A 26884-nucleotide genomic window follows, 5' to 3' on the forward strand; every position below is an offset into this window, starting at 1 on the left:
ATGATGTCGTAGCTTCTCCGCTCCGAGTAAATACTGGACAACAAAGGGTACTCTGTCCGTCGAGTCCTGTGTTTGTCTTCTGAGGAGGTCAATGCAGTTTTTTGCTGTGGCGCGTTGGAACTGTCAATCGATGAGTTGAGCGCCATATCCTGTTCTTATGGGGGCATCTTTCAGTGTCTGGAGGTTCCTGTTGTGTTCTTCCGCATCTGAGCAGATCCTGTGAATGCAGAGGGCTTGTCCAGAGGGGATGGCTTCTTTAACGTGTTTAGGGTGGAAGCTGGAGAAGTGGAGCATTGTGAGGTTATCCGCGAGCTTGCAGTAAAGTGCTGAGGTGACTATCCTTGATGGAGATGCATGTGTCCAAGAATGTCCTGAGGAATGGTACATTGGGGAGTCCATGCAGACGCTACAACAATGGATGAATGAACACCACTTGACAATCACCAGGCAAGTGGGTTCTCTTCCTGTTGGGAACACTTCAGCGGTCACAGGCATTTGTCCTCTGATGTTCAGGTAAGCATTCTCCAAGACAGCCTTCAGAACACATGACAACGCAGAGTCACTGAGCAGAGACTGATAGCCAAGTTCCCCACACGAGGATGGCCTCAACCAGGATCTTGGGTTCATGTCATACTATCTGTAACCTCCATGACTTGCCTGGGCTTGCAAAATCTCACTAACTGTCCTGGCTGGAGACAATACACATCTCTTTAACCTGTGCTTACCCCTGTCTCCACTCACATTGTCTGTTCCTTTAAGACTTGATTACCTGTAAAGACTCACATTCCAACCAATATTTTGTAAATTGAGTGTGTCTTTATATACCCTGTTTGCGAACAGAACTCCCACTCACCTGATGAAGGGGCAGTGCTCCAAAAGCTAGTGGCTTGTGCTACCAAATAAACCTGTTGGACTTGGTGTTGTGAGACATCTCGATAACAAAGATATGATGTCACCTATTTATTGACTACAACTCAACCATCAACACCATTATTCCCATGAAACTCAGCTCCAAACTCCGTGATCTGGGCCGTGGCTCTTCCCTCTGCGACTGGATCCCGAACTTCCTAACGCACAGACTGCAATCATAAGGACAGGCAACATCTCCACGATCATCCTCAACATCGATGCCCACAAGGTGGTGTTCTCAGCCCCCTACTATACTTCTTATACAGCTATGACTGTGTGGCCAAATTCCCCTCTAATTCGATTTTCAAGTTTGCTGACGACACCACCATAGTGGGTCGGATCTCAAACAACAATGAGACTGGGTACAGAAATTAGATAAAGAATCTGGTGAACTGGTGCGGCGACAATAATCTCTCCCTCAATGTCAACAAAATGAAGCAGACTGTCATCGACTTCAGGAAGCATGAAGGAGAATATGATCCTGTCTACATCAACAGGGATAAATAAAAGGGGTCAAAAGCTTCACACTTTTAGGTGCCCTATTGCCTACAACCTGTCCAGGTCCCCCCCGTGCCGACACTACAGTAAAGAAAGCCCACCAAATTCTCTACTTTCTCAGAAGACTAAGAAAATTTGGCATATCAGCTACGACTCAGCAACTTTCACAGATGCACCATAGAAAGCATTCTTTCTGGTTGTATCAGTTTGGTATGGCTCCTGCTCTGACTAATATTGCAAGAAACTACAGTCATGAATGTAACCTAATCTAGCAAACAAACCAGCCTCCCATCCATTGACTCTGCCTACACTTCCAGCTGCCTCGGCAAAGCAACCTGCATAATTAAGGACCCCACACACACCAGACTTTCTCTCTTCCACCTTCTTCCGTCGAGAAAAAGATACAAACATCTGTGGTCATGTACCAACCAACTCAAGAACAGCTTCTTCCTTGCTGTGGTCAGAATTTTGAACGTATCTACCTCACACTAAGTTGATCTTTCTCTACATCCTATCTATAACCGTAACACTACATTCTACACTCTCGTTTCCTTTTCTATGAATGGTATGCTTTGTCTGTGTAGCGTGCAAGAAGCAATACTTTTCACTGTATGCTAATGTGACAGTAATAAATCAAATATCGAATGGTGGAAGAAGAGATGGTGAATGATTTTGAAAGGAAATAGATGAACAGTTAAGGAAAATAAACTTGCACGTCATGGGGTTAGAATGGGGGAATGAGACTGATTGCACTGTTCCATAGGCACTTAATGGGATGAATGACTTCCATGACTATCCTATCCTTCCTCAAGTATAGTGCAGAGAATTGGTCACAGCATTTTAGCTGATTCCTAACTAATCTTGATAAACATTAAGCTTAATTTCCATGGTTTAGTACTGCATCAGTTCCAATACATTGGTATGGAGTATTTCATGTCTAGGTATTCTGTAAAGCCTATTGTTTTGAGTGCTAGTTACTTGCCTATTTACAATTATCACATTAAGATCAAGCCTGTCCTCACCCAACACGCAGACAAGATGCAATTTTCAGCTGATCAAAATCCTAGCTAATGTTTTTCTTCTCCCTACCACACAAACATATGTTAAAATAGGTAACTTATGCAGAATTATTTATGGTCTCAGGACATCCCAAATTGTCTTCCAGAAAATTAACTACATCCAAAGGATAATCATTGTTGTAAGATGCAGCAGCAAGATCCTACAGGCACCAATAGCAAAATAATTTATTTTTTGTAATGCTGAGGAATAAATATTGGTATAAGACCATAAGACATAGGAGCAGAAGTAAGCCATTAAGTTTGCTCTACTATTCAATGAGATCGTGATGGAACGGGCATAAGAATCCTCAACTCCACTTTCATTCCTTACCCAACAACCCTTGAGTTCCTTATTAAAAATCTCAGCCTTGAACATACCTAATGGTTGAGCTTCTACAACACTCTGGTGTGAAGAATTCTACATCCACAACCTCTCAGAAGAAATTCTTCCTCATCCCTGTCTTAAATGGGTAACCCCTTACTCTGAGGTTATGCTCTCTGTTCCTGGACCCTTCCCCAAGGTGAAACAACGTCTCAACATCCGCCCTGTCAAGCTCCAGAGAATCCTGTGTCTCAATAAGGTCACCTCTAAACAGCAATGAATAGAGGCCCAAACTTCCCCTCCAAGAAAATCCCTCCATATCCAGGATCAACCAAGTGAACCTTTTTTGTACTGCCTTCAATGCTATTATATTTCCTCAGCACAGGAGACCAAAAGTATGGAGTTTCTAGGTGTGCTTTAATAGTTTCAGCAACTTCCCCAGTTGGACCCCATGCACACTGGACATACTCTCTTCCACCTTCTTCTCTTGGGAAAAAGATACAAAAGTCTGAGGACATGTACCAAACGATTCAAGAACAGTTTCTTCCCTGCTGCTATCAGACTTCTGAATGGACCGACCCCATATTAAACTAATCTTTCTCTACACTCCAGCAATGACTGTAACACTACATTCTGCATTCTTTCCTTTCCTGTCCGGTATGCTTTGTCTGTTTAGCATGCAAGAAACAATATTTTTCACTACGTTGATACATGTTTTTATACTCGATTCCCTTTGAAGTAAAGGCCAACATTCTATTTGTCTTTCCTATTAGCTGTCAAACTTGCATGTTAGTGTTTTGTGATTTATGCACAAGGATGTCCAAATCCTTCTGTACTGCAACTTTCTGCGGTTCTTTTTCATTTAAATGATACTCAGCTCCCTTATTCTTCCTAATAAAATCCATAACTTCAAACTTTCCTACATTATATTTCATCTGCCAAGTTTTTGGTAGATGTTTAATGTTAAGAGAACTTGAGAACAAAAAGAGGAGCAGATCAAGTCAGATCCATCAGTCAATACAATCATGGCTGATCTTGGGCTTCAACTCCACTTTCCTGTCTGCTCCCATATCCCTTCATTCCCAAGAGAACAAAAGTCCATCGTGCTCAGTCTTGAATATACTCAAAATGGACAATGCACATCTCTCCGGGGAGACAATTCCAAAGCAGGCCACAGAGATTGTGGATAAAGCAGAAAAACGATGAGGAGAAAGAGCAAACGAACTATGCAGGACAATAATTTAGTCAATTGCAGTGGACAGTATTTTGGCACTATTTTCACACCAATGCATGCTGAGGCTGAAATCCAGACCAATTGCTGTAAAACCGGGGAAAGGGTGGAGATTTGCATGACAATAGTCAAACCCACTTACAGGTCACTGCTCACTTCACCTTATGCTGCCACTGGGACCAACTAAAAGTGTAGGACAGTCCTTTACAATCATTCCAGTGGGATGCTCAGCTCCCTGCTGCTGTCAGATTAAGCACATAACCCACTCACAGGCAAGATTCTATATAAGGTTACATCATGAAGGAGCAGCACTCCAAAGCTTATGATTCTAAATAAACCTGTTTGACTTTAACCTGGTGTTGTGAGATTTCTTATTGTACCCACTCCAGTCCAATGCCTGCATCTCCACATCATATTTATACAAGGTTAGGCAAGCTCAGTCAGATCATGTTTGTATAGGTTTGACTTGTGTCTTGTCAAAAATGGACCTGAACTGACATCCAAATAGGTACAAGATGGAGCTTGAGCATAGTGTCTGCACTTCTCACCACACTGGATTTCCTCCCAAAACTCATGGTTAATGGCCCATAGGTGACATTTTTAAAAGTATTCATTGAACTGTACTAGTCCGGCAAGGAGCTGAAGACAACTTTAAATAAAACATGAATAGGATAACCTGCAATAACGATGAGTTACTTCCCAACTCTCAATTTCCATCAGGTAGAAGTACAAGGTCAGCAGACTTCCAGGAACACCATTACCTCCAGGTTTCCCTCCAAGCAACACCGTCATGACATGCAATGACATTGCCAGCTATTCCTTGATTGCCATTGCCTCAAAAGCTAGATCTTCTTTCAGAATTTGGAATCATCTTCAACACAACAGGCATTAGTTCAAGAAGAAATCTCACAGGCATCTTGGGATGGGTACTAAATGCCAATAATGACCACATCCTAAGAATGTAAAAATAGATCGAGCTGTTGCAGGATTGGGTATAAACATGGGAGTTTGTTTTGATTTGGCAGTGCTTTGCATCAATTGCTTCTGGACTGCAACCTGCCCATCAGTGCAAAACCACATGTTCATAACAACACACTACCTTACAATACATTTCTACTATTGGATCCACATCCAAGTTGGCTTAGCACTAGACTCAAGGGTGCAGCAGAAGATCAGCAAGGCAAGACTATGTCTGGAAAAAAGCATGGCAATTAACAGGCTCATTGCTATTTTGCAATCAAGAGGTTTTTGGGGTCAAGGCCTGAAATCTAGACCAATGCTCCACTGCAAAACTGAGGGACTGAAATTTAAATTAAAGCCCCGTGATGAATGTAAAAGATTCTCACACACTCTTTGACACTGGTAGGGGAAATCCTGTCAGTGATCTAGCCAAAATTTACCCTTCACCCAAAGCTGATTTCCTGACAATTATCTAACTGGTGTTTGTAGGAGCTTGCTGTACACAAACTGGCTGCTGTGTTTCTTATATTAGAACAGCTACAGTATTCAAAAAATACTTCACTGGCTATGAAGCATTTTAGGGAGTCAGAGATATACAGCGCAGAAACAGGCCCTTCAGCCCAACTGGTCCATACTGACCAGGTTTCCCAAACTGATCTTGTCCCATTTGTATGTGTTTGGTCCATATCCCTCTAAATCTTTCCCATCCATGTACCTGTCTTTTACTTGTTATTCTTGTATCCGCCTCTACCACCTTCTTTGACAGCTCATTCCATATATGCAGACCCTCTGTGTGAAAATGTTGCCCCTTAGGCCCCTTCTAAATCTTTCCCCTCTCACCTTAAACCTATGCTCTCTAGTATTGGACTCCCCTACCCCAGAGAGGAAAACCATTGCTATTCACCTCATCTATGCTCATGATTTTATAGACCTCTAAGATCACCCCCCATCCTCCTACACTCCAGACAAAAAAAAACCACCTATCTAGCCTCTCCTTCCAATTCAAACCTTCCAGTTCCAGTAATATTCTTGTACATCTTTTTTGCACCCTTTCCTGATACGTAGAATTACAAATTATTTCTTTAAAGGTGCCTCAGGATTGTACCTGCAATAAAGGAGGATTTCTGACAAGTCTATTTCTTCCTCACTTTTCATGAGCATGCAAACACATTCTGGAGCTGAAGGGGTATCAGCCACATTGCTAGTATTGACCCACTTTCTATCCACTAGTCTTACAAATGTTGTCTAATTTTCTCATTTCCGTATACAAATAATATCACAAATCATCGAATTTTTTTTAGTGGCTACTTCGGCTTCTTCGATTTTCAATCATGGGATAACAGAGGATGCAGTACCGTACCAGGGCTTAAACGATCCTTTGTGTACCAGATAGCTAACCCGTCACCATGGAGATTCTTTTTTCCAGTTCCATGAACTTTGAACTGGACGTGGAGCTCCCAATCTTTCAGGTAGCATGGCTGCAAAGACAGAGACAACACTGGTTGGAGTCTTAAAGAAATAGCAATCACATACAGAGCAAAGGACGTTTAGAGTTAAAGAGATACACAAGTTTTTTTAAACACTCAGCATTTGTGGACAGAGTAAATGAATTCTGGAAGAGTCCACACCCAAAACATTTGGTCAACCTGATCTTGCAGTTGCTGTTCAAACAGCACTTTCTGTAACCTTTCAGATTTCCAACAACTGAAAATTTTTATTTAGCCTTTTCCCTGACATTAGTCTGAACCCAGGCAGTTGACAGTTAAAAAGGAATGACATGACAGCGCATCTTTTCCCAGTTTCTTCCTGTCTTCCTTCTCAGTCTGAAGGTTTGGATTCCTGCTGGGGATAGGGATCTACATAAATAAAAGCAACAGCATCATCAACACTATCAGTAACCTCTCCAAAGCGTGAGTCTAGAGTGAATGAACCAGGCTACTTGTCTGTTGGAAATCACAGTAGCTGAGCCTTATTTTACACATGCACACACATTTCTGAGCATTTAAGAGGGCCTTAATTAGGAGTGGGATACATTTCCCAGGCTCAGAACAACAATAGCACAAACAGCAGAAAGGTTTTTCTTTAATACCTTTAGTACTAGATTCAGTTTGTTTTGGTAGTGATAGCGGAAGCTATTTATTCTTCTAATCATTTTCCACATTAAATATTACATGGTATGGTGCCAGTTTAGACTCAATTTAAACTATTGTGGGGTGGTTGGGTGGGGTTGGGGTTTAATAACTCAAGGGCATTACCAATCCACTGCTTATGCTGATGATCTTTTAAAGAATCTGCAGCACTACTCCCAGCAAGAGGCACACTCTGCAGCCCTCATGGTCAACATTCTTCCCACATCCAGAACTAAATAATCACTTTCAACAAGGAAAGATCTTACACAAAAAACATTCTGTGAAATCCATCAACTTTCTTACAAAATTCTCCTGACCAGTTTGGCAACAAGGAATCAAAGTGCATATAAATGAAATGAATGATTCCCTTTGTCAAACCAATTGCCTACTTTCCCCAATCACTCGCTTACATTTGGGTAGCTTTCCACAGAACATAAGAACAATAACATAAGAAATAGGAGCAGGGGTAGGCCATCTAGCCCCTCGAGCCTGCCCGGCCATTCAATAAGATCATGGCTGATCTGTCGTGGCTCAGTTCCACATTCCCGCCCTCTCCCCATAACCCTTAATCCCCTTGCCTATCAAAAACCTATCAACCCGCGTCTTAAAAATATTTAGCGAGGCAGCCTCCACCACTTCAACGGGCAGAGAATTCCAGACATTCACCACCCTTTGAGTGAAGAAGTTCCTCCTCAACTCCGTTCTAAACCGCCCCCCCTTTATCTTGAGGCTGTGCCCTCTAGTCCTACTGTCCTTTCTGAGCGGGAAGAGCCTCTCCACCTCTATCCTATCCATCCCATTCATCATCTTATATGTCTCAGTGAGATCTCCCCTCATTCTTCTAAACGCTAACGAGTACAAGCCTAGTTTATCCAGCCTCTCCTCATAGCTCAACCCCCTCAACTCCGGTATCAGCCTAGTAAACCTCCTCTGCACTCCCTCCAAGGCCAAAATATCCTTGCGTAAGTGCGGTGACCAAAGCTGCACACAGTACTCCAGCTGCGGCCTCACCAGTGCCCTATACAGCTGCAGCAAGACCTCCCTACTTTTATATTCAATCCCCCTCGCTATGAAGGCCAGCATCCCATTTGCTTTCCTGACCACCTGCTGCACCTGTAGGCTGGGTTTTTGTGACTCATGCACAAGGACCCCGAGGTCCCACAGAACCATCTTTAGCTGCTTATTTAATGACCTTTTCTCCAACATAAGGTCAGAAATGGGGATAACTGCTGATGACTGCAATATGTTTAGTATCATCTGAAACTCCTCACTTACTGAAGCAGTCCTATCCATATGTAGCAAGACCTGAACAACATTGACAAGTGGCAAATAACATTCACACCACACAAATACCAAGCAGTGACTATAAGGGCGAAACTAACCATTTCCCCGTGACATTTAATTGCATTACCATCATTGAATCTCTCAACATCAACACTAACCATTACTTGCTAGGCCAACCAGAAAATCTGTGGCTGCAAGAGCAGTCTGAGGCTGGGTTTTCTCCTGCTCAGACTGGGATCTGCTACAAGGAACAATTGTGGCAAATTGCTGTACTTAATAGAAGCTAGACATTCTCTTCCTTTCTCCCTCATGCACACGTTACAAGTTCAAGATGAAGTGGGAGATGGCTGATGTGGAATATAAACAACAGCATATATCTGCTAGGTTGAATAGTCTGCTTCCACATTGTAAAATTCTCCGTCACTCTACAGATGGGCGTAAGCAAAACCAATGAGGCAAAACCTTGTTCAACATTTTTGCAGTGGAAGTTTCGGCTGGTCTTCAGGAAGACAAATAACTGGAGTAAAGTGTTCAGTTCAACTAAAGTCGGTGCAATAATTTCACACCCAGTATCGTTTATCAGCAACCTTTTAACAGCAGTGTACTGTTCACTATTACCGCCACACACACACTTACCACTCGGTTCCAGATTGATCCTATTTTACTGCGCTCATCGGGTGTTAGGCGGATGTAATGACCCGTCAACATGGTGCTCCCACCAAAATCCCATAGAGGCATAGAACTCGAGCCCACTCCTGTAGAAAGAAGCAAAACAAGTGTTAGACAAAGGAAATAATACAAAGTTTCCAACAAAGAATATGTCACTCATCTTGACCGGGGTAACTGTAAGAGTAGTTGCATATTGACCTTCAGAGCACTGCTGAATAGAAGAAACACGGTTAATGTTTTAAATTGAATACAACTATTCTGCAGTGCTGCTCTGAAAAAGTCTTATTGAACTCAAAAGTGTTAACTCTTTCCAGAGATGCTACCAGACTGACTGAGTTTTTCCAGCATTTTCTGTTTCTATTCTCAGATTTCGAGCATCTGCAGCATTTTGCTTAATTTGAGCCTAAGAAATTGAGCCAAATCTTTCAGAATAAAACACTTCCAAATGCAACAGGTGGTAGACATTTGGAACTCTCTTCCACGATGGCAATTGATGCGAGGTTAATCATGACTTAGTTTATTAATTTTAATTAACAAAAATTAAGGGATTTGGAATAAAGGCAGATAAATGGGGCTAGGTTGCAGAAGAGCCATTATCTCTGACTAACAGAACAGGCACATACGGTTAAATGGTTACTCCCTCTCCTACTTAAAGCCTTAAAGTCTCCAAAAAGAGGTGATCTGAGTTATATTTATTATGATGCAAGGTGTATCCCCAGAGAAAACAATACACCATGTTACATCTCGCTCAGATGCTGCTGGACCTGCCTAGTTTTTCCAGTGTTTCTGTTTTTATTTCAGATTTAGAGCATCTGCAGTATTTTGCCTAAAAATTAGTTGCTGGAGGGCAGTGGGTCCCTGCAGAACTGCAGCACAAGATCAGCCCATGCATTAGTACAGAGAATTTTCACTTATGTAATATCTTTCACATCCTTAGGATGTCCCAGATGCATTTCACAATTTTGACTTGTGAGGCAGCATGATGGCACAGTGGTTGGCACTGCTGCCTCTCAGCGCCAGGGACCCAGGTTCAATTCCGGCCTCAGGTGACCGTCTGTGCAGAGTTTGCACATTCTCCCCATGTCTGCATGGATTTCCTATGGGTGTTCCAGTTTCCTCCCACAGTCCAAAGATGTGTGGGTTAGGTTGATTGGCCATGCTAAATTAATCCTAGTGTTAGAGGATTTGCAGGGTATATTTGAAGGGTTACAGGAATAGGGCCTAGGTGGGATTGTAGTCGGTTCAGTCTCAATGGGCCTAATGGCCTCCTTCCGCACTGTCGGGATTCTATGATGATTACTTCTTCAATTGATAAAGACAACAGCCAGTCTGTACTGAGCAATATCCCAGTTTATCTATTATTGATGGAGTTGGTTAAGAATGTAAGAAAAATGAGCTGCAGTAGGTAATTTGGCTCTATCACAATTCCACCTTTTTGCACCATACCTATTGCTTTTAAGTTCCTTACCACCAAAAAGACTTTGAATATACTCACCAACTGAGCATCCACAATCCTCTGGTTAGTGAATTCCAAAGATTCACAAACTTTTCAGTGAATAAACTTCTCACTCGGTCCTAAATGGCCAACCCCTTAATCTGAAATGGTGTCCCCCTGGTTCCAGACATCTCAGCCAAGAGAAACTTCTGCATCTACCTTGAAAAGTTTTCAATATTTAAATGCAAACATCTCTCATTCTTCTAAATTTTTAGAGAACACAGACCCAGTCTCTTCAACGTCTCCTCCCAAATGGGCAGCATAGCTGCCTCATAGCTTCAGGGACCTGGGTTTGATTCCCAACTTGGGTCACTGTCTGCGCAGAGTCTGCACGTTCTCCCCGTGTCTGCATAAGTTTCCTCCCACAGTCCAAAAGACATGTGGTTAGTTGCATAGGCCATGCTAATTTCTCCCTCAGTGTACCCGAACAGGTGCCAGAGTGTAGCAACTAAGATATTGTCATAGTAATTTCATTGCAGTGCTAATGTAAGCCTACTTGTGACCAATAAATTAATAAATAAACTTCAAGGATCAATCTGGTGAGCCTTTTCTGCAAAGATTAAGGCTCATGGGATACAAGGCCAGATATCTAGATGGGTTGAGAACTGGCTTGCTAAGAGGAGACACATAGTAGTAGTGGAGGGGTCCTTTTCTAGCTGGAGGTCCGTCACTAGTGGTGTGCCGCAGGGCTCAGTACTGGGACCTCTTCTCTTTGTAGTATATATAAATGACTTGGAAGAGGGAGTACGTGATGTGATTAGAAAATTTGCAGATGACACTAAGGTGGCTGGATTGGCGGGCAGTGTCTGGCAATACAACGGGATATTGATAGGCTGGTATATTGGGCAGATATATGGCAAATGGAGTTTAATCCTGATAAATGTGAGGTGATGCATTTTGGCCAGAATAATGTGGGGGGGAGTTATATGATAAAGGGTAAGCCTACAGAGTATAGAAACGCAGCAGGACCTGGGAGTGCAAGTGCACAAGTCTTTGAAGGCGGCAGTACAAGTGGAGAAGGTTGTGAAGAAAGCCTATGGTATGTTAGCCTTTATAGGAAGGGGTATAGAATATAAGAGCTGTAGTCTAATGTTGCAGTTGTATAGAACGTTGGTTAGGCCGCATTTAGAGTACTGCGTCCAGTTCTGGTCGCCTTACTACCGGAAGGACGTGGAGACTCTGGAGAGAGTGCAGAGGAGGTTTACCAGGATGTTGCCTGGTATGGAAGGACTGGGTTATGAGGAAAGATTGAGCAAATTGGGGCTGTTTTCCCTTGAAAGACGGCGACTGAGGGGGGATCTAATAGAGGTATATAAGATTGAAGGGTATAGATAGAGTAAACAGAGGTAAGCTATTTCCTACGTTAGAGACACACAGTACGAGGGGCCACGGGCATAGGGTGAGGGGGGAGAGGTATAACACAGACATTAGAGGGAGGTGTTTCACAGAGGGTAGTGGGGGTATGGAACGCTCTGCCAAGTAAGGTGGTGGAGGCAGGCATGCTGGAGTCGTTTAAGAGTAACTTAGACAGGCACATGAGTGGGTAGGAGATGGGAGGATATAGGAGATTGTTTTAAATAAGGTTCATTAGCATTGGGACATCCCTGGTAATGTAAAAGGATGTGATATGATACTGATGTTTTTGTCTTTTAATTCACAGGTTTTAAGTCGGTCCGCCTTGTTGTCCAACGAGGGGCATACATGCGATGGGTCGTACTTGGGCTTGAATGTTCGAGAGTAACCTAGTGCTTCATGTCGTTAGTGTGTGCTTAAACTGGACCAGATGCTGGGCAACACGACAGCTCAGTGACTATCACTGTTTGCTGTGCAGACACACGGATTTGGGCCAGTGTCTGTGGGAGTTTGCGCATTCTCCCCATGCTTGCATGGGTTTTCTCCGGGTACTCCGGTTTCCTCCCACACCCAAAGATGTGCTATTAGGCTGACTGGAGGTAATAAATTGTCCCTAAATTAGTTTCCCTCAATGTGGAATGCCATAAACAATAGATAAGGGTCATGGGTGGAGGGGGGGACTGGTAATGTTAAAATGGCGGCGTGGACTCGTTGGGCCGAAGGGCCTGTTTCCCAGGCAGTTTTTGTTCTTTGTTCTTTATCTCTCTATAGTCAAGATATCCTTCCTTAAATAAGGGGAGCAAAACTGCACACAGTGCTCTAGAGGTTCTCTCACCAAGGCTCTACACAATTACAGCAAAGCATCTTTACTCCCATACTCAAACCCACTTGCAGGCTGCAGCATAATGCGTATCCCTACCTCACAGCGAGTGGTCTGTGGCTCAAGAATAGAAAGTTTCAATTACTGTATTTCAAAAGCAGACATTAAGCATTTTCCCGATGTTGGTGCTTAAAATTGGTTCTCACTTATATTGGTTAAAAGTAGTACAACATGAGCCATCTGCATGACTGTCAATTTCAAAGAAACTGCTGACAACATCCTAACTGCTCAGTTACTTTGGGCAGTAACAATCACAATAGCAAATTTTCTTCTGCTTCTTTGTAGACTGAAAGATTTCAATAACAGCAGATGTTACAAACAGACGTTCCTAAAATTGAGTACTTTCAATACCATAAGTACTTCTCAGTGGCAATGACATTTGTGAACTTAGGTGAAAATTGCAATACATTGGAAATCATTCAGCACTGCAACTTAATACATGGCTAAAATGTTGAAGATCTCAGTTCATTTATGTTATGTGGCAATCAGATAAAATAATTCAGATAAATTTTATTCTTCAGCTGATCCACAGAAAAGGAGTGATATAGAAAAAAGAGAGACTTGTATTCACATACTATCTTTCACAACTAGAGACCACAAAGGACTTTACAACAAGCAACTACTCTTTTGAAGTTTTGTCACTGCTGTAATGTAAGCTCATGTCACTCACTTCAACTTCCATATTACTTGCCTTTCTATTTGGTTTCTTTATTTTGTAAATATAAATTGCTTCATTTTGGTTAATTTCTGTTGCAACTGCCCTTCAAAATGAACATTTCGTACAATAATACACTGCACATTTTTCATTGTATTGTCCCTGCAGACTGCACTGACTCTGTTCTTTGCTTAAGAATGAAAAAAGTAGCAATAGAAATATCATTCAAACATTTGCACATAATGCTCATGGGGGGGGGGGGAAAGAAATCCAAAAATTATCAATTAATATCTATCTTAAAATAGTATTACAAAAATGACACAAAACTAGAAAAAATCAAAATGGACATTTGAGATCAATGAAGATCATTGTCAAACTATCCAAACGTCAAGCTATGGTTCCAGATGGATTGCATCCAAGCATACTTAAAGGAACACAGCAGAAGCTATATGGATAAATAATAGCATTCCTATGCTTAAAAGAGTAAGATAGAACAAAGTCCAGGAAATTACCTTATCTGTGGCAGGAAAGATATTGGAATTTTTAGACAAAGATTTTAACAGGAAAACATCCAGAAACTAAAAATATAATTAAAGTAATCAGATCTGATTTCAAATGGGAAAGTCAAGCTTGAGCGACCTCACTAAACTTAGAACATAAGAAATAGGAGCAGGAGTAGGCCATCTAGCCCTTCGAGCCTGCCCCGCCATTCAATAAGATCATGGCTGATCTGTCGTGGCTCAGTTCCACATTCCCACCCTCTCCCCATAACCCTTAATCCCCTCGCTTATCAAAAATCCATCAACCCGTGTCTTAAAAATATTTAGCGAGGCAGCCTCCACCACTTCCAACGGGCAGAGAATTCCAGACATTCACCACCCTTTGAGTGAAGAAGTTCCTCCTCAACTCCGCTCGAAACTGCCCCCCCTTTATCTTGAGGCTGTGCCCCCTAGTCCTACTGTCCTTTCTGAGCGGGAAGAGTCTCTCCACCTCTATCCTATACATCCCATTCATCATCTTATATGTCTCAATGAGATCTCCCCTCATTCTTCTAAACTCTAACGAGTACAAGCCTAGTTTATTCAGCCTCTCCTCATAGCTCAACCCCCTCAACTCCGGTATCAGCCTAGTAAACCTCCTCTGCACTCCCTCCAAGGCCAAAATATCCTTGCGTAAGTGCGGCGACCAAAACTGCACACAGTACTCCAGCTGCGGCCTCACCAATGCCCTATACAGCCGCAGCAAGACCTCCCTACTTTTATATTCAATCCCCCTCGCTATGAAGGCCAGCATCCCATTAGCCTTCCTGACCACCTGCTGCACCTGCAGGCTGGGTTTTTGCGACTCATGCACAAGGACCCCGAGGTCCCTCTGCACCGTCGCCTGCTGCAGTTTTTCGCCACGTAAGTAATAGTCCTTCCTACCATTATTCCTACCAAAGTGGACCACCTCGCACTTGCCAACATTAAATTCCATTTGCCAGTTCCTGGCCCATTCGCCCAGCTTATCTAGATCCTTCTGCAGACTCTCCACACCCTCCGCGCAATTTGCTGTTCCACAATCTTGGTGTCATCAGCAAATTTCGACACCATACACTCGGTTCCCTCCTCCAGATCATCTATATAAATGGTAAATAGCTGAGGCCCCAGCACCGACCCCTGGGGCACTCCACTAGTCACCAACCGCCAATCCGAATAGCACCCATTAACCCCCACTCTCTGCCTCCTATTTGACAACCAATCCTCTATCCACGCTAACACCCTATCCCCAACTCCGTGCCCCCTTACCTTCTGCAATAACCTCTTGTGAACGAACCTGGGAAGGGAATGTACAATGAACGTTAGGACACTAGAAAGTACAGAGGACTAAAGGGACATTGGGGTGCATAATCCCTGGAGGTAGCAGGACAGGTAGATAAGGTGTTCAGAAGGCATATGAGATCCTTTACTAATCAAGGCATAGAATACAAGAGCAGGAAGGTTATGATGGAGCTGTATAAATGCCCATTAGGCAACAGCTAGAGTACCAAGTGCAGTTATGGTCACTACACTATAGGAAGGATATGATTGCACTAGAAAGGGTACAGAGGAGATTCACCAAGATGTTGCCTGGGCTGGAGTGTTTCAACTATGAAGAGAGGCTGGTTAGGCTGAGATTGCTTTCCTTAGAGCAGAGAAGATTGAGGTGGGACCTGATCGAAGAGTACAAAATGGAGGGACATAGATAGGAAGGAACTATTCCCCTTCGTCGAGGGGTCAATATATTTAAGGTATGGTTCGCAGATATAAAGGGGATTTGAGTAAAAGCTTTTCCAACAAGAGGGTGTGAAAATCTGCAACTCACTGCCTGAAAGGGGGGTAGAGGCAGGAACCCTTACAATATTAAGAAGCATTTAGATGAGCACCTGAAATGCCATAATTTACAAGCTGCATACCAAATGCTGGAAAATGGGATTAGAATAGATAGGTGTCTGATGGCCAGTGCAGACACAATGAACTGAAAGACCTCTTTTTCTGCTGATAAACTCTGTCAAGATAATGCACTGTGTAAGATATTTGGAATTTCAAGAAGTGTTTATAAATGAACTGCATAATGGAATTTTGACCATGGTCATAACACATGCGTCAAATAACAGAATGGGGAGCAAAGTGATAACAATACAGAAAACTTAAAGTTAAAGTAGTTACTCAAGTTTGTCAAAAGTGGAAATGATTTTCTACAGGAGTCAATGCTGGAGCCACCATTATTTGCATAACTGAATTGGGCTCAAATAAAAATTAGCAAACTACGACAAATTGTGCAGCGCAGTTAAATAAGAGATTGCAGCAAAATACAAAAAGACATTAATGGCAAAATGATCTTCAATATAGGTGCATGTAAGGTGGTAGGAATAATAAAGAAAATAAGAATCTGAGTAGAGATGGTAAACGACCTAGAGATGCAGATATGGGCTAGTTAAAAGAAGCAATGTGGTTAACATCGTTATAAAAGTAGTACAAAGTCCTCAAACATAATTCAAAAGCAGAGTTTGTTAAACACCTCAGGTCACTGGCGGGGGGCGGCAGTCGTGGATTGTAGATAGATTACGAGCAGCAATTTTGATGAAAGGGTATTGATCTGAAACATGAACTCCCGTTTCCAGGGAGGCCATCAGACTTGCTGAGAGGTTCCAGCACTTTCTATTCCTAACTCGGATTTCCGGGAACTCAGTATCAGGGTTTGCGGAGACTCTTCTGCGCGTTTGACTCTGATCACGGGAGACTCAGACTCCAGCCCTGGGGTGGAGTCCAGCTCCCTGTGCCTCCTGCACTCACCCTGATACGGCTTTATCAGACTGTGCTCCCGCTTCAGGTGCTCGTTGTTGCCGTCCGTCATGTCAGCCGCGGCCGGAGCCAGGCCCAGGCACGGAATGAGGAGCAGCGCCCAGCTGCCGAGTACAGGCCGCCCCGCGCCCGAGGCCCGCTCTCCCCGCCTGTCCCAGTTCCTCCTCCCGCTCCCTGTGCCACACCGAACCGCCGCCATCGCCTCCCCAGTCACTTCCGGTGAGTCCGCCGTTACCAGGGACCCCCGGAAAGCAGTGTCGAGGAGGGAGAGAATGGGGAAGGAGATTGGAGGGACACGCTTCCTCTCTGCCGGAGCCTGTATTCTCGGGCTTTGATGTGGAGATTCCGGCGTTGGACTGGGGTAAACACAGTAAGAAGTCTCACAACACCAGGAGAACCTTCCACCCACCTGACGAAGGAACACCGTTTCCGAAAGCTTGTGAGATTACTATCAAATAAACTGGTTGGGGTCTAACCTGGTGTTGTGAGATTTCTTACTGTGTTGTCAGGTTTCCTCAGAGCTGTTCCCAAGGCTGAGGATCTATACCCAAAGCTGGGAACTGTACCGTCTGTGAACGTTGTGATGGTGGCAGATCCTGTAAATGGCTGCCCAGAGGATGGTACTGTTATTGTAGATAGCTGTTAAATATTTTTAAGACACGGGTTGATGGGTTTTTGATAAGAGAGGGGATTAAGGGTTATGGGGAGAGGGCGGGAAAGTGGAACTGAACCACGACAGATCAGCCATGATCTTATTGAATGGCGGGGCAGGCTCGAAGGGCTGGATGGCCTACTCCTGCTCCTATTTCTTATGTTTCCACTCACTGTTGCTTTTTCCACTCACACTGTCGGCATCTTTAAGACTTGAACAGCAGGTTAGTTGTAAAGACTCACATTCTAATCAGTAATCTGTAAATTGTGTGCGCTGTTATATGCTTTGTCTGAGGCCAGAACTCTCCATTCACCTGACGAAGGGGCAAACCCCAAAAGTTTATGAGTTTACTATCAAGTAAATTGGTTGGACTTTAACCTGGTGTGGTGAGACTTCTTACTGTGTTTGCCCGGATGATCAACAGGGCTGCACTCGGGCCAACCAAACAGCGGAGAGCAGCTCAGGTCTGGTTAAATACCACAGGGTAACCCCCGAGCTCAGATCAAAGGTCAGAACTTACACTGTCCATGGACAGTATGAACAGCACAATGCATATGGGGCAGTGTGTTACTGTGTACAGCACACTGTACATGGGCAGTGTGTCAATGTACACGGATAGTGTGTACAGCACAATGTACAAAGTATGTTCGTGTATAGAGCACGCTACACATGGAGAATGTGTACAGAACAATGCACATAGAATAGAATACAATGCAAAAAGAGGCCTTTTGGCCAATCGAGCCGGCACCGTCAACCATCTCACCCAGGCCCTTTCCGTATAAGCTGTACCACCATGCTGTACCACTGTACCACCATGCTGCCACTGTGTGTATAGCACAATACACAGCATTTTGTACTTGGACAGTGTGGTGATCCTCCACACTATAAATCACCACCAGTCAGCTCTCTCCCTCAAAAGGGAAAGCAGCCTATTGTCATCTGAGACTATGGCGACTTTGCCTTTACAGCACAATGCACATGGATAGTGTGTACAGCACAATGTACATGGCCAGTGTGTTAGCATATAATGCGCAATGTATGTATGTCAGCATAAACAGCACAATATACATGGACAGTGTATCCAGCACAATGTACATGACTCTGTGAAGTACAATATATATAGACAGTGTGTCAGTGTGTAGAGCAAAATATACATGGACAATGTGCCAGTGTATGCAGCACAATGTACATGGACAGTGTATCACTGTATACAGCATAATGTATATGGACAGTTGCAGGAATTTTACTGCCTTGCCTGCCATGGGAATCGGAGCAGGCAAGTGGCAGGCCATGGAAAGGTCCATTGACCTCAGATGGGACATTACAGTTTTGGGACAAGTGAGGCCATAAAATCACGCCCAGTGTGTACAGCACAATGTGTACATGGACAGTTTGTACTACACAATATATTTGGACAGTGACATACATAAGTTTGTACAACGGCAATGTGTCAGTATATGCACAAAACCTACTTAAACAGTATGTCAGTGTATATACCACAATATACTTGGACTGCATGTTGGTGTATACAGCACAATGTCTCTGGGCAGTGTTACAGCACAATATACAGGGGACAGTCTGTTGTGTATACAGCACAATGTACATGGGACAGTAGGTCAGGACAATCACAAGAATATCAACGTCAGTGGAAAGAACCATTTTATACTTTTCCATGGCAACACCTTTACAGATCAAAGTCGACTGACCAGCCAATCAGATGCAAGGGAACACCACCACCTGCAAGTTCTCCATCAAGCCACACATCAGTCTGACTTAATTAGAAGTATATCGCTGTTCCTTCACTGTTGCTGGATCAAACTCTGGAAGTTCCTCCCTACTGTACAGTAGGTATACCTACATCACATGAACTTCAGCAGTTCAAAAAAGCAGCTCACCACCACCTTAGGGTGATAAATGCTGGCCTAGCCAGCAACACTCACATGGCATAAAAGTACAATTTCTTAAAAATTACAATGCATTTCATGATACATAATATATATGTGTGTAGCTCTTAATCTTTTGAGCAGTCACTTAAGGCTGTTGGAGATTTCAACTATGACCTGCAGATCTGAATGTGCTTGGGGAATGGTCATGTGTTTGACAAATGATGATTAACTAAAGTGTGGAGTTGCTCATATGGTCTGGTTAAATATTAACAAACACGCACCCTGAAAGGAGAAAATTACTGTCAATGGCAAAATAAATAAACAAATCTGGGTGTTTTAATGGATAATTCTCTAAAGTTCCATTATGTTATTTTATGAAGTTGTAACTGAAGGATACAGAATTCTACAATATATTCACACGGGAAATCATAATAAAACAAAACACCTTGTATGCTCTAGTTTTCATTCCAGTGCTATATTTAGCCTCCATTGAACTAAGAGTTATATTCCTGAGCCAAGGACATCAGGGTTGGCTTCAGTGTTTCACCAAGAACTGCATCTATGAATACAATTTCTAACCTGGGCTCAGTGATTGCTGGTTATAGGTTTCGAACCTCACTTCAGTCATCTGAATTTTTAAATTTTTTTAAAACTTTATTCCAATTCAATCCAAATCCAATTCAGAGTCCCAACAAGTTGGGACATTCCCGATCCAAGCTGACAAGACAGGGCTCTCATGTCCTGTCTTGGGCTTGATCTACATGATCCAAGCTGATTGGAGTAGGTATAGCTCCTCCTCCAAGGCTAGATCTCACTTGCATCTTAGCCAAAAGTCCGAGATGCCGCTTTAAAAAATTGCTTCAAATGAAGCTGAAATATAACCTAATGACTTCAACCAAGTGTAGCATGTTGATACTGCACTTGATCTCAAGGTTAGTGTTATCATCCCTACGCTAAACTGACATCCAAGTGCAGTGACAAGGGAGTGCAGGACTGTCTGGAATGTCTCCTGCTGAATGCGCTGTTAAACTGAGGCTGAGTCCGCCCTCACAGGTAGTTATAAAAAGATCCCATGGAACTATTGAATAACGGGTGGGAATTACTCCCCCAGCTCAACCAGCATCTGATCCTTTATCTCATTTCTGTTTGTTGGATCATGCTGACTTCACATTGACTGCTGCATTTCCCTACATTACAGCAGTGGAAAGCACGTCAATGCATTTGGGAGATACTTATATTGTGCCAGGTGTTGTAAATATAAATTATTTTTGCAAGTAATTATTTGAGTTGTTACACTGAGTGTTGGTAAGTGCAGAATTGAACTTTTCTGAGAACAATTTTGTCCTCATCTAACATTCATACACGTGTACATTCTAGTTAGAGTCACAGTGTAGTTTTCAGGAGCAAACATCGTAGCTTCTTCCCTGGGTCAGTGAGATGATTAACCTCCTCGAACAGAGATGTTATCCATGCCTTTCTCCTGGATTAATCTCATTTACTGCTGATAACCATAATTTACCTTATCACTGACTTAACAATCACCTCCCCCCTCTCTCCTGTCAGAGCTGTGGTTTGCTTTTTCCTTCAATGCATCCAGCTGTCTATAAGTTTGTTTTTATTCATTCTCAGCCTGCAGGTGTGACTGACAATGCCCAACATTCATTACTCATCCCCTTGTTGCCTTCTATCTACTCGATCCAGTGATCAAGAATGGACATTAAGTTTCTTGAGCACAAATCTTTAATCTTTGCAAATGTTTGACTAAGTATAACTAAATGTTTGACTATAACTGTGCCATTTTGGTATACTGAGGCTTGATACAAAACATTAACTTTCTTTAATCCACAATGAGGTGAACATACAGAACAAAAATTAGATGTAACAGTAACAACAGTGCATTTCATTTAAATAGTGCCTTCAACATAGCAATAGAACCAACGAATTTTGCAAGAAACAAAATTTGGCATATAACCATTCACAGTGATATTAGGACAAGTGAATAAAAGTTTGGAATCATTTTAAAGAGCATCTTAAAGAAGGAGAACAATAGAGGAAGGGGGAAGTTCTGGTAGGAACATAGGAGCAGGAATAGGCCATTCAGCCCTTTGAACTTACTCCAATATTCAGCTAGATCATGGCTGATAATCTACCTCAATGCCATTTTCTGATGCCATACCCATATCCCCTGACACCATTAGTATCCAGAAATCTATTGATCTGATTTGAACATACTCAATGACTGAGCTTCCATAATCTTCTGAAGTAAAGAATTTCAAAGATGCCCCATCTTTTAAGTGAATAAATCCCTCTTTCTCTCAGTCCTAAATGGCTTGTCCCTTATTCAGAGGTGTTCCCTGGATCTCAACTCCCCAGTCAAGAAAAACATCATTTCTGCATCTAGCCCTTTAAGAATTTTGTAAATTTCAGGAGCAATCACCTCTCCTTCTAAACACTCGAGAACACAAGCCCAGTCTCTTCAATCTTTCCTCATAGGGCAATCCCAAAATCCCACCAGGAATTCGGGAGGGAATTCTAGAGTTAAAATCTAAACAGTTGAAGGCACAGCAGCTAAGTGCAGTCATGGAAATCAGGAATGTGCAAAAGGCCAGAATTGGAGGAATGCAGAGATTTCAGAGGATTGTACGTCTTACAGAGTTTACAGAGATAAAAGTTCATTCAATTCAACTGTTAAATCTTATCTCTGCCTATTGTTGTACAAATAATGAACATGCTACTGCACCCCACTTCCATGGGGTCTGGACATAAAGATAATGTTAGCCCCTGTCTCTGGTATTATCATTCCTGCTCACTGCTTTTCAGCCTTTGATCTCTTTAATTAAATCTGACAGCTCACATATGAGGCTTTGTTCATGACTTCACTGTTTGTATTCATTGACCTACATTGGCTTCCAGTCAAGCAATGTCTTGTTTTAAAAGTCTTATCTTTTTTAAATCTCTCCATGGCCTTGGCACTCCCTACCTCTTTAATCTCCTCCAGCCCCACAATCCTCTGAGTTATCCATCTAATTCTGGACTCCTTTGCAACTCCAAATCTAATTGCTCCACCATTGGTACCTGAGTCTTCGACCATAGGCTCCAAGCCGTGGAATGCAATCTCTCTACCTCTATACCTTGCTTTCCTCCTTTAGGACAGTCCTTCAAGCTCTTTGAACAAGTTTCCTTCATTGGACCTAAAATTTCTTCACATGGCTCAGTGTCCAACTTTACTTTATAACGGTCCTGTGAAGAACCTTGTGACATTTCACTCAGGCACAGTGTAAATATGAGACATTGTTTCTTATTCCCACAGGAAACTGTGACTTGGTTCATGGGGTCACCTCCTGACTAAAGGTTGATTTCTGAGAAGAGCTCCTAATGAAGACTTCAGCCATGCTCCCTCTCTTTGAAACTTATTTCATGTAAATCACAGAGGTAACATATCATTCCTTTCACAGTGTTAATGTTGCTGGCAGCCCCGGATTATAAAAACGTCATCTGCCCTTTGCTGTTTTTGTGATGTTTGTTGAAGATAAATATTGGCACTAATGTTTAGAAGAATATTCCTTTTTGAATAGAACTCTGGGGTGAGTAGACGGAACGTCAGGGTTAATGTCTCATCCAAAAGAGTCAACTTCTAACAGTACAATACTCCGTCAGTACTGCATTTTGAAACAATGTAATTCTTTCATAGTATGTGAGTGTTGCTGGCAAGGCCAGCATTTGTTATCCATTCCTAATTGCCCTTCAACTGAGTGACTTTGAAGGCCATTTCAGAGAACATTTAAGAGTCGACCACATTGCTGTGGGTCTGCAGTCACAGAAAGATAGAAAATTGGAGCAGGAGGAGGCCATTCGGCCATTTAAGCCTGCTTCACCATTCATTATGATCATGGCTGATTATCAAACTTTCCTGATCCAACTTTCCCCCTCAAATCCTTTGATCCCCTTCATCCCAAGTGCTGTTTCTAAGCGCTTCTTGAAAACATACAATGTTTTGGCCTCAACTACTTTCTGTTATAGCAAATTCCACGGGCTGATCACTCCTTGGATGAATAAATTTCTCCTCACCTCTGTCCTAAACTGTTCACCCTGTTTCTTCAGACTGTGAATTCTGCTACTGGACACCCCCACCATCTGGAACATCCTTCTTGGATCTAACCTGTCTAGTCTTGTTAGGACTTTATAGGTTTCTATTTGATCTCCCCTCATTCTTCTGAACTCTAATGAATACAATCATAACTGACTCAATCTCTCCTCATACATTAGTCCTGCCATCCCAGGAATCAGTCTGGTAAACCTTCTCTGCACTCCCTCTAGAGCAAGAACATCCTTCCTCAGATGAGGAGACCAAAGCTGCATTCCAGGTGTGGCCTCACCAAGACCTTGTATAATTTCAGCAAAACGCCTCTGCTCTTGCTGCGAAGATGTGGCGATGCCGGCGTTGGACTGGGGTAAACACAGTAAGAAGTCTCACAACACCAGGTTAAAGTCCAACAAGTTTATTTGATAGCAAACCCACATGCTTTTGGAACACTGTTCCTTCACCAGGTGAGTGGAAAGCTCTGATCATAAGCAGGGCATATAAAGGCACACACAGTTTGCAGAATACTGATTAGAATGCGAGTCTTTACAGCTAATCTGCTATTCAAGTCTTAAAGGTGCAGACAATGTGAGCGGAGACAGCATTAAGAATAGGTTAAAGAGATCTATAGATAGGATAGTAAGTGAGATATTGCAAATTCAGCTAAGTCATGGGGGTTACAGATAGTGTGACATGAACCCAAGATCCTGGTTGAGGCCGTCCTCATGTGTGTGGAAGTTGGCTATCAGTCTCTGCTCAGTGACTCTGTGCTGTCGTGTGTCGTGAAGGCCGCCTTGGAGAATGCTTACCCAATGAACAGAGGCCGAATGCCCATGACCACTGAAGTGCTCGCCAACAGGAAGGGAACAGTCTTGCCTGGTGATTGTCAAGCGGTGTCCGTTCATCCGTTGTTGTAGCATCTGCATGGTCTCCCCAATGTACCATGCTTCGGGACATCCTTTCCTGCAGTGTATTAGGTAGACAATGTTGGCCGAGTTGCAAGAATATGTGCTGTATATCTGGTGGATGGTGTTCTCACGTGAGATGATGTCATCCATGTCGATGATCTGGCATGTCTTGCAGAGGTTGCTGTGGCAGGGTTGTGTAGTGTTAGAACATAGTACACAGAGAAACTACAGCACAAACAGGTCCTTTGGCCCATAAGTTGCGCCAAACATGTCCCTACCTACTAGGCTTACCTATAACCCTCTATCTGACTAAGTCCCGTATACTTATCCAAAAGTCTCTTAAAAGACCCTATAGAATCCGCCTCCACCACCACTGCTGGCAGCCAATTCCACTCACCCACCACCCTCTGAGTGAAAAACTTACCCCTGACTTCTCGTCTGTACCTACTCTCCAGCACCCTCAACCTGTGTCCTCTTGTGGCAGCCATTTCAGTCCTGGGAAAAAGTCTCTGAAAATCCACTTGATCAATACTTCTCAACATCTTATATACCTCTACCAGGTCACCTCTCATCCTTCATCTCTCCATGTGTGGTGTTCTGGTCACTGTTCTCCTGAAAGCCCTTCATATACCCAGGATCTGCTCAGATGAGGAGGATCGCAACAGGCACCTCCAGACGCTGAAAGATGCCCTCATAAGAACAGGATATGGCACTCGACTCATTGATCGACAGTTCCGACGCGCCACAGCAAAAAACCACACTGACCTCCTCAGAAGACAAACACGGGACACGGTGGATAGATTACCCTTTATCGTCCAATACTTCTCTGGAGCAGAGAAGCTACAACATCTTCTCTGGAGTCTTCAACATATCATTGATGAAGATGAACATCTTGCCAGGGCCATCCCAACACCCCCACTTTTTGACTTCAAATAACTGCACAACCTCAAACAGACCAATGTTCACAGCAAACTACCCAGCCTTCAGGAGAACAGTGATCGCAACACCACACAACCCTGCCACAGCAACCTCTGCCCGGATCATCGACATGGATGACATCATCCCACGTGAGAACACCATCCACCAGATATACGGCACATACTCTTGCAACTCGGCCAACATTGTCTACCTAATACGCTGCAGGAAAGGATGTCCTGAAGCATGGTACATTGGGGAGACCATACAGACGCTATGACAACGGATGAATGAACACTGCTTGACAATCATCAGGCAAGCCTGTTCCCTTCCTGTTGGTGAACACTTCAGCGGTCATGGGCATTCAGCCTCTGATCTTTGGGTAAATGTTCTCCAAGGCGGTCTTCACAACACACGACAGCGCAGAGTCTCTGAGCAGAGACTGATAGCCAAGTTCCACATACGTGAGGACGGTGTCAACTGGGACCTTGGGTTCATGTCACACTATCTGTAATCCCCATGCCTTACCTGAACTTGCAACATCTCACTTACTGTCCTGTCTGAAGACAATACACATCTCTTTAACCTATGTTGACTTCTATCTCCACTCACATTGTCTGCACCTTTAAGACTTGAATAGCAGATTAGCTGTAAAGACTCGCATTCTAATCAGTATTCTGTAAACTGTGTGTGCCTTTTTTGCCCTGTTTCTGATCAGAACTTTCCACTCACCTGACAAAGGAACAGTGTTCTGAAAGCTTGTGGGTTTTCTATCAGATAATCTTGTTGGACTTTAACCTGGTGTTGTGAGACTTCTTACTTGCTGTGAAGGCCAGCATACTATTTTACTTTTGCTGCACCTGCATGCTTACCTTCAGTGACTGGTTGTATGAGGACATCCAGATCTTGTTGCACATTCCCTCTCCTAATGTTTGGCTATTCAGATAGTAATCTGCCTTCCTGTTTTTGCTACTGAAGTGGATAACCTCACATTTATCCAAATTATACTACATCTGCATTCATTTGCCCACTCAATCAACTTGTTAAAATCATGCTAAAGCAGCTCTGCATCCTCCTCACAGCTTACCCTCCCACCCAGCCCCTCTACCGCGGCTACGTTCGTAGCCAGGTGTCCCTGGAGAGGGAGCATGCGGTGTCTGTGGGCACAGTTGACGCCTTCCATGCCCTTTGAGAACCACAGGAGCTGAGGTACGTTATAGACCTCGACAATCACAGTTTGATTTGATGTATCTTAAGTTTCCTTTGTACTTTTTGTTTTTGTTCGGGCTGTTCCCCTTCCCTTTGGGGAGCTGCCCCTTTTACTTTGTCCTAATGTAATTTGAGTTTGTTTACTTGGTTTGACCTAAAAGAAGCCCTCCCACCCAGCTTTGTGTCATCTGAAAATCTGGAGATATTTCATTTAGACCAGACTAGGTAAGGATAGCAGGTTTCCTTTCCATTAATAATCCAGGTGAGTTTTTACGATAATCGGTCATAGTTTGATTGTTACCATTATTGAGGCTAGATTTCAATTTAAATTCCAACAGATGCCATGGTGGGATTTGAACTGATGTCCTCAGAGGATCAGACTGGACATCTGGACATGGATTAATATTCCAGTGACATTACCGCTATGCCACCATCTCCTCGGGAATGAGAGTCTGGATCATGCGCTT

General features: G+C 43.2%; 1 protein-coding gene and 1 long non-coding RNA gene across 2 annotated transcripts in view; one reads left to right on the top strand and one right to left on the bottom strand.

The window, feature by feature from the left end:
- lman2 (lectin, mannose-binding 2) overlaps window positions 1-16984 on the bottom strand; it is a 35390-nt gene extending 18406 nt beyond the window's left edge. Inside the window, exons 1-3 of the mRNA XM_080201793.1 lie at window positions 16758-16984; window positions 9028-9146; window positions 6339-6456 (exon numbers count right to left, since the gene is read on the bottom strand). Of these exons, the coding sequence (XP_080057919.1) occupies window positions 6339-6456; window positions 9028-9146; window positions 16758-16965 (445 nt within the window). The 5' untranslated portion in view covers window positions 16966-16984. The remainder of the gene's footprint in view (window positions 1-6338; window positions 6457-9027; window positions 9147-16757) is intronic.
- Window positions 16985-17578: 594 nt separating this feature from the next.
- LOC145351563 (uncharacterized) lies at window positions 17579-22725 on the top strand. The gene is made up of 3 exons (XR_013888430.1): window positions 17579-17641; window positions 19109-19262; window positions 22615-22725. It is a non-coding gene; the product is annotated as an uncharacterized LOC145351563 (long non-coding RNA).
- The last annotated feature ends 4159 nt before the right edge of the window (window positions 22726-26884 follow it).

The sequence above is a fragment of the Carcharhinus amblyrhynchos genome, chromosome 13 (assembly GCF_965287045.1).
Source record: "Carcharhinus amblyrhynchos chromosome 13, sCarAmb.v2.hapA, whole genome shotgun sequence".
NCBI lineage: Eukaryota > Metazoa > Chordata > Chondrichthyes > Carcharhiniformes > Carcharhinidae > Carcharhinus > Carcharhinus amblyrhynchos.